This window comes from Erythrolamprus reginae, chromosome 5, assembly GCF_031021105.1.
Source record: "Erythrolamprus reginae isolate rEryReg1 chromosome 5, rEryReg1.hap1, whole genome shotgun sequence".
Lineage (NCBI taxonomy): Eukaryota > Metazoa > Chordata > Lepidosauria > Squamata > Dipsadidae > Erythrolamprus > Erythrolamprus reginae.
Window position 1 is genome coordinate 71642308 of NC_091954.1, and position 13444 is coordinate 71655751.

Sequence of the window (13444 nt, forward strand, 5' to 3'; positions counted from 1 at the left end):
AATGAAGATTATGATTGAAAGAGCCTATTATTGTAGACCAGTTGGCAAAGCTTGCAAAATATTTTAGGATAACTAACTGCTTGAATTTATATTCAGCATATCCTTTAGAATTGGGGTATATTAGCTTCATGAACCTTAACACAGACATTATAACGAGTGGAATAGTTATTGTCACTTCATGGTTGTCCAGTGGGCTTTGAGACTATGAATTAAAAGTAGAGACCATGTGGAGGTTGGATTTGCAAATAAAAGAAGTAAACCGAAAAAGACAAGACGTAGACACACACAGGTCAGCCTTAGCCCAATCCAAAGCACAGTCACTCAACATACTATCTATGATATCTCCCAGGCCTTGGGAATACAACAGGTCTCTCAGGCGAGCCACTTCATCTTTAAGTTCTCTGATCAGCTTGTTGTTGGGATCCTCATTAATGACAGCATTGCATCTGATTTGCTTAGCACGATCTGCATATCTGTGGGGAAAATACACATTCTAAACAAAGCAAGGTCTGCTGAAATTGCCATAGAATGTGAAATATATCAGAGAAATGTAATATTGTCTCTTTTACCCAGGCATAGAAAACTAAGCCACTTCTCCTAAAATGCAGGAAATATTCTCGATAAATCAAGTAAGTAAACACGTCACATCCCATATATTTCAATCAAAAATGGCCCATGGTTAGAGGGTATTTATTTTCTGTCACTATCTCTTCCATTGCCCAGTTAAAATCTGGATCACACAACACTGAGGATTTTAACATTAACCTTTCAATCTGCCAATCAGGGCCGCCGATAGGCCAGTATTACTGCTACTGGTGTCAGGGGCCCGGCCAAATTGAAAAATGGGGGGGGGGGGTGTTTCCCAGTTTAATACATAATTGGTATGTCACAAAATAAAGTACAGTAGTTTTTAAATGGCGGGGGGGGGGGCAGACACTTAGGCTGTATGGGCCCCCAAAATTCCTGATGGCGGCCCTGCTGCCAATATTTGTATTACTAAGTCTGAAAATACACAACTCTTCTAGAGAGAGAGAGAGAGACTCTCGAGGCACTGGTTAGGAAAGCACGTTGAGTCTCTCTTTTCCTCAATCTTTCAACTCAATCAGAATTTCAATCCAACTTGAGAGAGAAATTTGTCCCCATGACACAACTTTTATTCCTATGCATTGCTAAGCAAAAGATAGCACAACGAAGCTCTTCTGGGTCCCATATATAGAATATATATTTTCAACATAAATAAGGGATAAAGTACATATGAAAGCACATTTTTCCTCCAAGAAAAATTCAAGAAAAAACAAGGATAATAATAATAATAATAATAATAATAATAATAATAATAATAATAATAATAATAATAATACAGCACTCTCTGGGCAGTTTACAATGTCATCATTTTGCCGGCAATATGCAATGAATTCAATGCTATTTCATAAAATGTAGTCTAGTGCATATTTAAAAGGATGAGAAACCTTTTATAAAGATTCTACCTTAAGGTGCTGAGAGTCTCATCGTAATTAATATCAGCAGGGCTGAGAGCAGCAACCATAGCAGTCCGGGAGTTACCACCTGCGCAGAGAACATACAACAGAGGTGACTCATAAAATTAAATATCCACTTTCTGACCTGTCTTCATTTTCTTTCTCTTCCTATTCATCCAGGTCTCCCAAATTAAGAAGACTCTTAACATTCATCCCATCTTTATGTGCAGGATATTGGCAAGTACTTTAAGGAACTGAAAATGTTACTATTAGATAGCAGACAACCCAACTACCTTCCTCACTCGTAGAAACAAGAGCTGAATAAAGAAAACGACAAAAGAAGGCTTCACAACTCACAAGCAGAAGACTTGGGAGATTCATTATTTAGACCTTGGCTGTGAAATAGGATAGAACGTAGGTGACATGTTGAGAGGGAAAAAAACCTACCTAGATTTTCTCGGAGCAGCCAAGTAAGTACTGAATCTCGATATGGAATAAAGTCTGACTTTTTCTTCTTTTTATTCTACAAGAAAGAGACAATACAAAACTGAACTTATACTTCTAATATCTGTGTGAATCAGAGTTCTTCAACCCTAATACAAAGGAAGAAAAAACAATAATTTCATTTTAAAAATAGAATCAATTTCCCTCTCTAAATTCAACTATGCACATAACGAAAAAAGCTTCTTTTCTATAAAAAGAATGTACATTCTATAAATGACTATCATCTCATAACGATCGTGAAACATTTAAGATTTTCAGAGCTCAGGAAGGCTTGCTTTCTATTCAGCATGATTCTCATGGGAATAAAATTAATTCAACTTACATAAGGTAGTTCATACTGTGCCCATGACTCTTAAAATAACAAATTTGACCCTTCAAAATAAATTTAGCCAGTCTAGAATTGTTATCACATAGCTACCAGTCACCACAGAAATGAATAATACTGAGTTTTCTGTTGGGTAAAACTTGCACAGTTCCCCCATAATCTACTACCAAAAGTCACACAAGAAACCAAAACAAACTCCTCAAAAATTATCTTGTAATTATGTTTTTAACTCTTCGGAGAGGGGCGGCATACAAATCCAAATAATAAATAAATAAAATAAATAAATAATTTCTTTCTTTCTTTCTTTCTTTCTCACCCAGCGGCTTCATGTAGATATTAAATAGCAGGGGGGAGAGGACCAACCCCTGAGGTACCCCACAAGGGAGAAACCTAGAGGTCAACCTCTGATCTCCCACTAACACCGACTGCAACCGACCGGAGAGGTAGGAGGAGAACCACTGAAGAACAGTGCCTCCCACTCCCAGCCCCTCCAGCCGGCACAGAAGGATACCATGGTCGATGGTATCGAAAGCCGCTGAGAGGTCAAGAAGCACCAGGACAGAGGATAAACCCCTGTCCCGGGCCTGCCAGAGATCATCCATCAGCACGACCAAAGCAGTTTCCGTGCTGTAGCCGGGCCTGAATCCTGACTGCTGAGGGCCTGGATAATCAGCTTATTCCAAGGACCACTGGAGCTGGAGTGCCACCACCTTCTCAACAACCATCCCCATAAAGGGAAGGTTGGAGACTGGACGATAGTTGTTGAGAATGGCTGGGTCCAGGGAAGGCTTCTTGAGGAGGAGGCGCATAAGTGCCTCCTTGTAGGGATCCAGAAAGGATCCACTCCCAAAAGAAGCGTTGACAATCTCCTGGACCCACCTCCGTGTCACCTCCCTACTGTCCGAAACCAGCCAGGAGGGACACGGATCCAGCAAACAGGTGGCGGAACTCACAGCTCCAATGGCCTTGTCCAATTCATCAGGTGTCGCCAGATCAAACTCTTCCCAGACAGGGGGACAAGTACGGGCCCCAGTCACCTCGACTGACTCGTCGTCAGTCGATTCTGTTTTCCAATTGGAGTCAAGGTCCACTCGAATCTGAGAGATTTTATCTTATTCTTACTGGCAATAATGTTCCTTCTTGCTTTCATTGATTAATTAAACCAGATCTCAAGTTTCCCAGTGTCTCAGCAGGTGTTCTATTCCTTCGTTCATAATCAGAGGTTTTGGCATCATGTGGAGTTAAAGGCTTTGGCCTGCCAGGTTTATTAATCTGTCTCCAACTTTTATTAAGCCTTTCAAATTGAGCTTTGCTTAGAGTTTCTTCCTCAACATATTATAATCTCTGCTAGTCTATAATGTCAATATTTTAATCTAAAAAATATTGGGAAAGTAACAAGCTGGGGAAAGTCACATTGGGTGGTAAGTTACCTAATGGTCAGATCATCATGCAGTAGAATTTAAAATACAAAATGATAGCGGAACTGTTTAAAATGTGAGCTGGATGACCTCATGTTTCTTCTGCACTGAGTCTCTGCACAATATCTGCTGTTCTGATGTGCTTCCTTCCTCAAAGGCAATGAAGCTAAATATGGAAGATTTTTAAAACCCTTTTTCAATTATATTTTTCCGAACCCTGACCACTACTCTGTTAGGAAAATTATAGTTGAGCTTGTTGAAACACATTTTTTAATATTAGGAAGATATAACAGATTAATGTTGCATTATATTCCAGATGCAACATTTTAAAGGGGAAAAAATAAGAGAACAGCAAAATCTATTCCATCCTTGATCATCTACATTCATGGTATGTACTATTTCAGAACTATTGCCAGCACAATTCTCCATTCACAAAAACAACTCCACTCACTAAAATATCTGTGTTTTGCTTCTGTATCCTTAGACTACAGAAATTCTGCCCCTAAGAACCTGGATTGGATGATAATCAATATTTGAACTCTTGGATTTCTAAATGATGATCTGGTCATGGTTTTTCTTTTCCCACTTACCTTCTGACCATTTGGAACCTTTGCAGCCGACCTTTCTAGGAATTGGAATTGCATTACCCAAAGTCTTGCAATGAAACTCCCTGGTATGCAAGTGAAACTGGCTGGCAACAGGACAATGAGATTATCATCACTGAGTGCACTGATGATATCCAACTTTACATCACTATCCCAGAGAGGGCTACAAGTCCTAACCAAATATCTGAGTGGGTAGATTTAATTCTAGCAGGAGACGATTGTAATTTGTCCAGAAGCATTCTGATTCCTGCCTACCTGCCTTCCATTGAGGACCTGTATCCTGCACGAGTCAAAAAGAGGGCGGTGAAAATATTTACTGATCCATCACATCCTGGACACAAACTGTTTCAACTTCTACCCTCAAAATGTCGCTGCAGAGCACTGCACAACAAGACAACTAGACCCAAGAATAGTTTTTTCCCGAATGCTGCCACTCTACTAAACAAATAATTCCCTCAACACAGTCAACTTTTACTAAGTCTGCACTTCTATTTCTACTAGGTTTTTTTCATCATTCCTATAATCCTTTTCCTCCCACTTAGGACTGTATGACTGTAATTTGTTGCTTGTATCTACGATTTTTATTAATATTGATTGTTTCGTCATTGCTTATTTGATCCCTATGACAATCATTAAGTGTTGTACCACATGATTCTTGACAAGCATATGCACCAAGACAAATTCCTTGTGTGTCCAATCACACTTGGCCAATAAAGAATTCTATTCTATTCTATTCTGATTATGTTCCAGAAGCACTCTGATTGTGTGGTTGGTTATAATCCCTGTTTGGACCAGGATATTCTGCAACAGAGGCTCACATCCATAACAGTTGTCCAAATTATTGTATTGTGTTCTACATGGGACTGTTTTTAAAAACAATTGGCAAACTACCTACAAGGTGACATGGTTTTATAATAGTCCTTTCCTGTTATAATATACAAACTTTAAAAATAAATCATAGCACTTCAAATGAAATGTTTGGACATGGATAATTTTCAGACAAAACAGCTTAATTCAGGACTATCATTACTTTCCCACCACTAATATTTACCTTATTTGGTCCTGAATCCTGAAAATAAAGCAGACACCAATTAAAATTTCATTATTTATAAAAACAAGTTTTAATAAATTGGATCTGAAAACTAAACTGTGACCCTATATAAATTATGTACCTCCTCCCAATGAAAAACATTTAACATAATCCAAAACCAGGGTTCATTTTATCATTTTAGAGTAATAGACCAAAAGGAGACATGATTGAATCAAGAGACCAGAATCCATATCTTCTCTCAGCCTCTGATTTTCTACATATCCCTTTATCTGACATTGCTGTGATAAATGGCTGAGTAATACTTTTACTGAAGCATCTATGAAATTAATTGGGAAAATAACAATTTTGTATTTTAAATTGTAATAAAATGTTATCCTCTACTTATCTCAATAGAAGTCTTACCATCTCAGCTAGAGCAGAGATAACTTTTCCTAAGGTTGTTAGTGATTTGTTGATATTTGCTCCTTCCTGTGAAAGTAAAGATACTCAATCAGTGTGGGACATTGAATTTTCATTAACATTTTGCACAAAAACATATTGAAGGTGCTGTATCACTAACTCACCAGAACCACTAGTATTTAGAATTATATCACACATTCAAAGATCTCTTTATTTATTCAAAGCTCCTGGTGGATAATTTTGCTGTTCTTTCTTATAAAAGACCTACTACATATATGTACGTACGTACGTACATACGTACGTACGTATGTATGTATGTATGCATGTATGCATGCCAATCTAGGATGTCACTGAAGAGTTCCATTTTCCAAAACCATAAATCCTTCAGATATTTTAGGATTGCACTCCTAGAATTTCTTGCCAATACTGCTGGTTATGAATTCTAAAAACTGGATTCCCAGCACATCAGAAAGAACCAGATTGGGGAAGAGTGAAACAAACAAAACAAGTTTTGGGAACCGTGTTCTACATGGAAAATAAAGACTAAATGCAGACAGCATAAACAGTAGATGAATAACAATTGTTATAGTGAATTATATCACAGTTGGTTTGCCCTTCTCACACTTCTGGCAAGCCTTTCATCATGCAGAACCCTTCCACATAATTATCTAACAGGAAAAATGATCCTATATAGTATCATTTTCATGCGTAGCCTTTCCCTTGTTTTCTGAGCACTTCTTTCATTTTCATTTTCCTAACCACAGAAAGCCAAACAAACTACACTAAGAAGGAAAAGTTGTAAGAGTTGTAGAGGTCTATAGTTGACCTCCCACCGTTTCTAAGAGGTCTGTAAGGGTCATGTATAAGTGCACCATTGTGCCTACCGTCCCTGTCCTACTATTCTATTGTCCTCTTTTATTATTACTTTTTATTTTTGTTTAAAGAAACTACTATCCTGTACATGTTTGATAAATAAAATAAAAAAATAAAAAATAAATTAATTGATTGATTTTGATTTATAGTACTACAGGTTTTTCTATCAAGATAAACCTATGGCTTTTCAAAGGATAATCTCATTCAACAGTTTTTAAAATTAATATTTCCTTAAGCAAATATACAGTATTTACATAAATACATGTATCTCCTTTAGTTCAGGTTTGTTTGTTTTTCTCTTTTACCTTAAGTCTGGTGCCTTTTGCTCCCGTGGAGTCAGCTCGTTCACTTCCTGCAAGATCCACCAAGCTGATTTTGCTGACCTGAAATGAGCAAACAGATTAACTATTGTTTTATATCCAACACGGTATCTGCCTCCCATATTATTCTTTAGCACTTAGGCATGATGGAATTTTTGATATTATTAAAGGAAGTCTAAAAATTGAGAAAAATAAAGAACAGAGTGTTTTAGCAACCACACCATTCAGAAAACAGCCATCTCTGGGATGATCCCAGATCTTACTAAACTGGCTTTAATCAAGAAAAACTCAAGACAATGTATAAGAAAGCAGCAATGAAGCAAGTATGCTTGGATACTCATATGGTGGAATAGACTCAAACGATACTGAACAATAGGTGTTAAAACTGCCCAAATTCTTAGCAACCATAATAGTCCCAAGAATCTGGATTAGCACCTCTTTAAAAAGGAGCCATGATTCAGAAGGACCTCCAAAATGTGTGTAGGATCTCTCTGGGGCAATGCAACCCCATCCAAAATGAGGTTTAGCTTTACCTTTAGATTTGGTTTACAGCAGTGGTTCTCAACCGGGGGGTCAGGACCCCTTTGGGGGTCGAATGACCGTTTCACAGGGGTCGCCTAAGACCATGAGAAAAGATACATTTCTAAATTACCAAAGCTTCTATTCTGGCGCCCTGGAACCTACACTGCTCAAAAGACTAAAGGGAACACTTAAACAACACAATATAACTCCAAGATAAATCAAACTTTTGTGAAATCAAACTGTCCACATAGGAAGCAACACTGATTGACAATCAATTTCACATGCTGTTGTGCACATTCAACTTTATACAGAACAAAGTATTCAATGAGAATATTTCATTCCTTCAGATCTAGGATGTGATATTTGAGTGCTACCTTTATTCCTTTGAGGAGTATATTTTTACAATCCGACCAATCAGGCATTGACAGTGGGGGTGTCCCTCTGACCTTCCAGCCAATCAGTTTCAAGCTCTGTTGGGAGAATTGACACTAGACCTATGGTTGGGGGTCGCCACAACATGAGGAACCGTATTAAGGGGCCACGGCATTAGAAAGGTTGAGAACCACTGGTTTACAGTATTAATCTATTATCACTTAACTGCTATCACATCAAGCCTCACAAAGCTCTTTCTATTTATATTTTAAAATGTTGGCTCCTCCCACAGCAAACTTTCTTCTGAAGTCTCCTATCTTTTCTCAATACACAGAGAAAATATCTATGGATATGTGACCAAAATTAATCAGAGGAAGAGATATTTTCCATTTGCTCCCTGTGCATTTATGCTTTTTACTACTTTCTTCATTGAATCACCAATTTAGTCCAACTGACAGTTGAGCTGAGAGTCTTTGTGGTGAATGGTCAGTGTTGTACATACTCCTGATCAGTTGGAGGATGATGAAGATATTGAGGACTCGGATTCAGATAGTGTTTATGAATTAGTGGGGGGCCGGGGTTACAGGTAGTAGAACAGGTGGGAGGCCAGCCACAGGATGGGGCTATGAGTTCAGGATCTAGCGAGGGAGAATCAGACGCTTGCTGGGTTAACCCTAAATTCAGAAGGGCCCAAAAACATAGAGAACAGAGGTCTGGAAGAAGATATTAAGGAGAGGAATGGGTTAAATACTGTAGTGACGTATTTGGCACATCAGGGGGTCAGTGGAGAAGAAGGGTGGAGTTTCAACATTGCCGAAGGGAAAATGGGTGTGTTTTTGCCGCGCTAAAGTAAGCAAAAGTATTCTGTGTTGTTAACAGTCTGTTCTGCTGTTTTTCAAAGTCATGCTGTTAGGAAAATAAATCTTGTTAAGTGGAGCAGGAGAAGGAATGTGAGGAATGCAGCTAAGAGAGATAACGGACGGAGTGCCTGTATGGAATGTGTTTGAATTACAGGAGAGCAGAGAAATAAATGGAGTTTCTTTATTCATGAAATGATGCATTTAATAAGAGTTATTTGTAATTGCTACATTTCTACCAGAAACCAGAACAGTCAGTAACTACAAGAGAGATGGTATATGACTGCACGCTCTTGTAGGATGCTCTTGGCCAGAATATCAACGTATACTGATTTTTCAGTTCACCTTCTCCGTGGTGATGTCTGTCACTGCATCGTGTCTCTTCTGGGTGAAGATAATATTGAAAACTGCATGCGAGCGGCTGCTGGTTTCATTCATATTGGTGGCTGCTACTGTCCTATTGAAGAAGCAGGGAATTTATTTATATTTCTTGTCAGGAAAGTAAAGTTGATAACAACAAACAAATACAGTGGAACCCCGACATAAGAGCTGCTCTACTTAAGAGCAACTCGAGATAAGAGCTGGGAGGGGAGAGATATTTTTGTTCTACTTACAAGCCCAAATTCGAGATACAAGCGCCAAGGAGCTGTCTCCTGAAGCCAAACGCTAACTTCTGCGTTCGGCTTCAGGAGACAGCTGCGAAGCGGCGCGCGTGTTTTAAAAGGTTGCAGCCGGCCTGGGGGGCTCGGGGGGGGGGTGCTTGCAGCTTTCTTTCTTGCTCTTTTTCTTTCTCTCTTTTACCTTCCCTTCCTCTATTTCTTCTTTTCTTTCTCCTTCCCACCTTCTTCCCTCCCTCCCTCCCTTCACTCATTCCTCTCTTACTCTCCCCTTTCATAAGTTTCCTTGCTTCCTTCCTCTGTTCCTGTCCCTTCCCTCTTTCCTTCCTTCCTTCCCACCCTCCGTCCATTCATTCACCCATTCCTCTCTTGATCGCTTAAAGCCGGTCCCTGGTGCAAAAAGGGTTGGGGACCTCTGTCCTACAGGATTGGGTGGCAGAGAAGTTGAACATATGTAAATTTAAAAGTTTAAGAAAGTTTACAAGTTAAGTGAAAGAAACTTCATTATTCATTTATATGTACATGTACATTTCTTCATTAAAAACATGTCTTTCTGCATAATTTAGACTAACTTTGTGAGTTTTTTGAGGGCTGGAACCAATTAAAATTATTTACATTAATTCCTATGGGGAAAAGTCGTTCGAGATAAGAGCTGCTCGACTTAAGAGCCCAGGTCCGGAACGAATTAAACTTGTATCTCGAGGTACCACTGTACTTATAGTATACAGATGTTTAAAATATCTTTCCTCAGTTTAGAACCTTTCAGATGTTCTCAGAATTTCTCAGAATTCATAACTCTCATGGGAAACTGCCACAGTAAATTATAGTACAGTGATACCCCGTCTTACAAACGCCTCGTCTTACAAACTTTTCGAGATACAAACCCGGGGTTTAAGATTTTTTTGCCTCTTCATACAAACTATTTTCACCTTACAAACCCACAGCCGCCGCTGGGATGCCCCGCCTCCGGACTTCCGTTGCCAGCGAAGCACCTGTTTTTGCTCTGCTGGGATTCCACTGAGGCTCCCCTCCATGGGAAACCCCGCCTCTGGACTTCCGTGTTTTTATGATGCTGCAGGGGAATCCCAGCAGCGCAAAAACGGGTGCTTCGCTGGCAACGGAAGTCCGGAGGTGGTGTTTCCCAGCAAGGGGAGCCTCAGTGAAATCGCAGCATCGCAAAAACACAGAGGTCTGGAGGTGGGGTTTCGAGAACTTCGGTGTTTTTGCGATGCTGCGATTTCACTGATGCTCCCTTCACTGGGAAACCCCACCTCCGGACTTCCGTTGCCAGTGAAGCGCTTGTTTTTGCGATGCCGGGATTCCCCTGCTGGGATTCCCCTGCAGCATCACAAAAACACAGAAGTCCGGAGGTGGGGTTTCCTATGGAGGGGAACCTCAGAGAAATCCCAGCAGTGCAAAAACGGGCGCTTCGGCTGGCAAAAGGGGTGAATTTTGGGCTTGCACGCATTAATCGCTTTTCCTTTGATTCCTATGGGAAACATTGTTTCATGTTACAAACTTTTCACCTTAAGAACCTCGTCCTGGAACCAATTAAGTTTGTAAGACAAGGTATCACTGTACTGATATATAAATGAATAAAAAAATATAAAAAATTTTATTGAAAGAAAAATTGGAAGAAATAAAGAGTAAAAATTTCATCTCTACAAGATTTATATAAAGATGTAACTCCTTTAGATTTTTAGAGCTGGGAATCCTTGGCTTTTCATCTTTTTTTTTACTCCAGCCCAATTCAATTTTCTCATTCTTTCTTGCTCTATAGAGCGATTGCTGCTAATCTGCATAGCCAATAGATTAAAATATTAAATTTCTAAGACTCACAAAAGAACTTGGTCTTCAATCCATCTAGCAACATCTTTATAAGACCAATCATGGGACCATACTCTACACCTTTTCTTGTTTTTAATTATTTAAGTTAGGCTTAGCTCCCTGTCTCGGGGGTATCAAAATATTCTCTTTGAAAAAACTCAACTTGCTGATATTTTTTTCAGAATGAAATTTCTGTGAAGGACTTGACTAAAAATAATCATTATGAATAATTTCATAGCAATACTGTTGTGATTCAATCTGAGGCTCCTCAGGGAACGGCTGGAACTCTGCCGGCTCCATGCTCAGAGGGGGAGGACGAGGAACAGGAGGAGGAGGAGGAACAGGCAGACGGGGAAGAGGAATGTCAGGATGAGGAGGAGGGGGAACAGCCTGAGACCCCCGGGGGGGAGCTCTCCCCAGCGAGTAGCCAGGAGTCATTGGATGAGAACGTACAAGCCATCATAGATATGAGGCAGAGAAGGGCAGCACAACGAAGGGGACAATTAGCCAGGTATTTCCATCCCTAATAGGCAACAGCTGGGTTTGGGTGTGGTTCTCCTTAGAAAGGTTGAAAAGGCAGGCCCGCCCTTCCTGGATTGTGGAGAGTTATCTTTTGGGAGTCCTGTGACCTTGCTTCGATCCTTGGCGTCTCTGATTCTGGCTTGTGGCCTCGAAGGCTGAAAACTTGGGGGAGGCGTGGGTTTTATTATCTACAGTGGTGTGTGTGCCAGCAAGAAGCCTGTTGCATTGTCTGGCCATCGTGACTCTTCTGTGAAGCTTCACAGCATTCCAGTTTGTAAGAACAGTTTTTGTTATCTGTGTTTCTTTTCAAAGATATAAAAGGACTTTGCTTTTTACCAGCGTGTCTGGGTACTCTTTTTAGTTGGTGTTGGTGTCTGGGGGAATCCAGACAGAACAGAATACTAGAACGAGATATATTCTCTTCGTTGTTCTTTTTACCTTGCTTTGTTCCCAGAGTCCATTAAATCCTGAATGTCATTATATGAAGTAACAGCTAGTTTTGAGAGATCTTCAACATATGGTCCAAGGAGTGGGTGCTCTCTAACCCTCAAGTTTCCTTTATTCTTGGGATTGAGGAGGTCACGTACACGTTCACAGTATATTTCCATGTAACTCACCTGTAGGACAAAATGCATTTATTCATTTAATAAGAGCAAGAGATGCACAGAAGGAGGCTAAATATCTTGTGGGCACTGACATCGTCAACCCAGAACAAAAATTCAGCCCTAATGATCTATAAGACTTGCAGGCAGGAGCTCCTGTTCATCCTATCTCCTGGTTCTTGTCCTTTCTTTTTATCCCTGCCTCAGAATAAACCACCAAACCAATAAGTATTGTCTATACAATTTCCTCCCAAGATCAGAAAAGCATAGGCGAGTATGTTTACTTCCCAATGTCACTTGAAGGGGCCTAGGGGAAAAGCCTTCTCCGTGGAGCTCCGGCCCTCTACAATCAGCTCCCCCCAAAGATTCATAATGTCCTCAACCTCCTCGTCTTCCGCAAGAATCTTAAGACTCATCTATGCCGCCAAGGTTGGGACGATTAGACTCTAGCCCCTTGGCCGATGAACGTCACATATGGTTGTTGTCTGAGTGGGTATGATTGGTTTTTTAATAAATTTGGGGATTATAGTTTAGTATATTTAGTTTTAAATTACAGTGGCACCTCGACATATGAGTTTAATTTGTTCCAGACCCGAGCTCGTATGTCGATCAACTCGCATCTCGAACGAATGCCTTTAGACTTTGTTTTTCGCGCCGAGATAACCAGAAGCAAGGATTCTTGCGCCACCTGGTGGAAGCTCGGCTTGTATCCCGAATTTGAGCTCGGGTGTCGAACAGAAATTTTGCTCGCGTCGTGGCTCGTAACATGGAATGCTCGCATGTGGAGCAGCTCGTATCTAGAGGTATTACTGTAATTGGATTTCAGCTACTATATTGTATGGTTTCCTTTTTTATATGTTGTAAGCTGCCCCAAGTCCTCAGAGAAGGGCGGCAGATAAATCCAATAAATAAATAAATAAATAAATAAATTTTATACTTTCAAAATGGGAAAATATTAAAGGGACTGAAAATTCTGATTCCAGCCTCTAGTAATATCACTGAATGATTATTGCATCAATGATCTTCCCCCAATAAGTAATAATAATAATAAAGACAAACTATTTAATAGTTATCCTTGACCATAAAACAGTTGTCCACACAGGTTATGAAACAAGTCTGAGAATTCAGAAATACATTACTAGAGACCTTTTT

General features: G+C 39.9%; 1 protein-coding gene across 1 annotated transcript in view; it reads right to left on the reverse strand.

Moving 5' to 3' along the window:
- The window catches only part of KIF1A (kinesin family member 1A), a 126105-nt gene that overhangs the window by 65015 nt on the left and 47646 nt on the right, over nucleotides 1-13444 (reverse strand). The window contains exons 6-13 of the mRNA XM_070754038.1: nucleotides 12129-12307; nucleotides 9070-9181; nucleotides 6959-7036; nucleotides 5784-5849; nucleotides 5382-5399; nucleotides 1926-2001; nucleotides 1488-1566; nucleotides 331-473 (exon numbers count right to left, since the gene is read on the reverse strand). Coding sequence (XP_070610139.1) covers nucleotides 331-473; nucleotides 1488-1566; nucleotides 1926-2001; nucleotides 5382-5399; nucleotides 5784-5849; nucleotides 6959-7036; nucleotides 9070-9181; nucleotides 12129-12307 — 751 coding nt within the window. The remainder of the gene's footprint in view (nucleotides 1-330; nucleotides 474-1487; nucleotides 1567-1925; nucleotides 2002-5381; nucleotides 5400-5783; nucleotides 5850-6958; nucleotides 7037-9069; nucleotides 9182-12128; nucleotides 12308-13444) is intronic.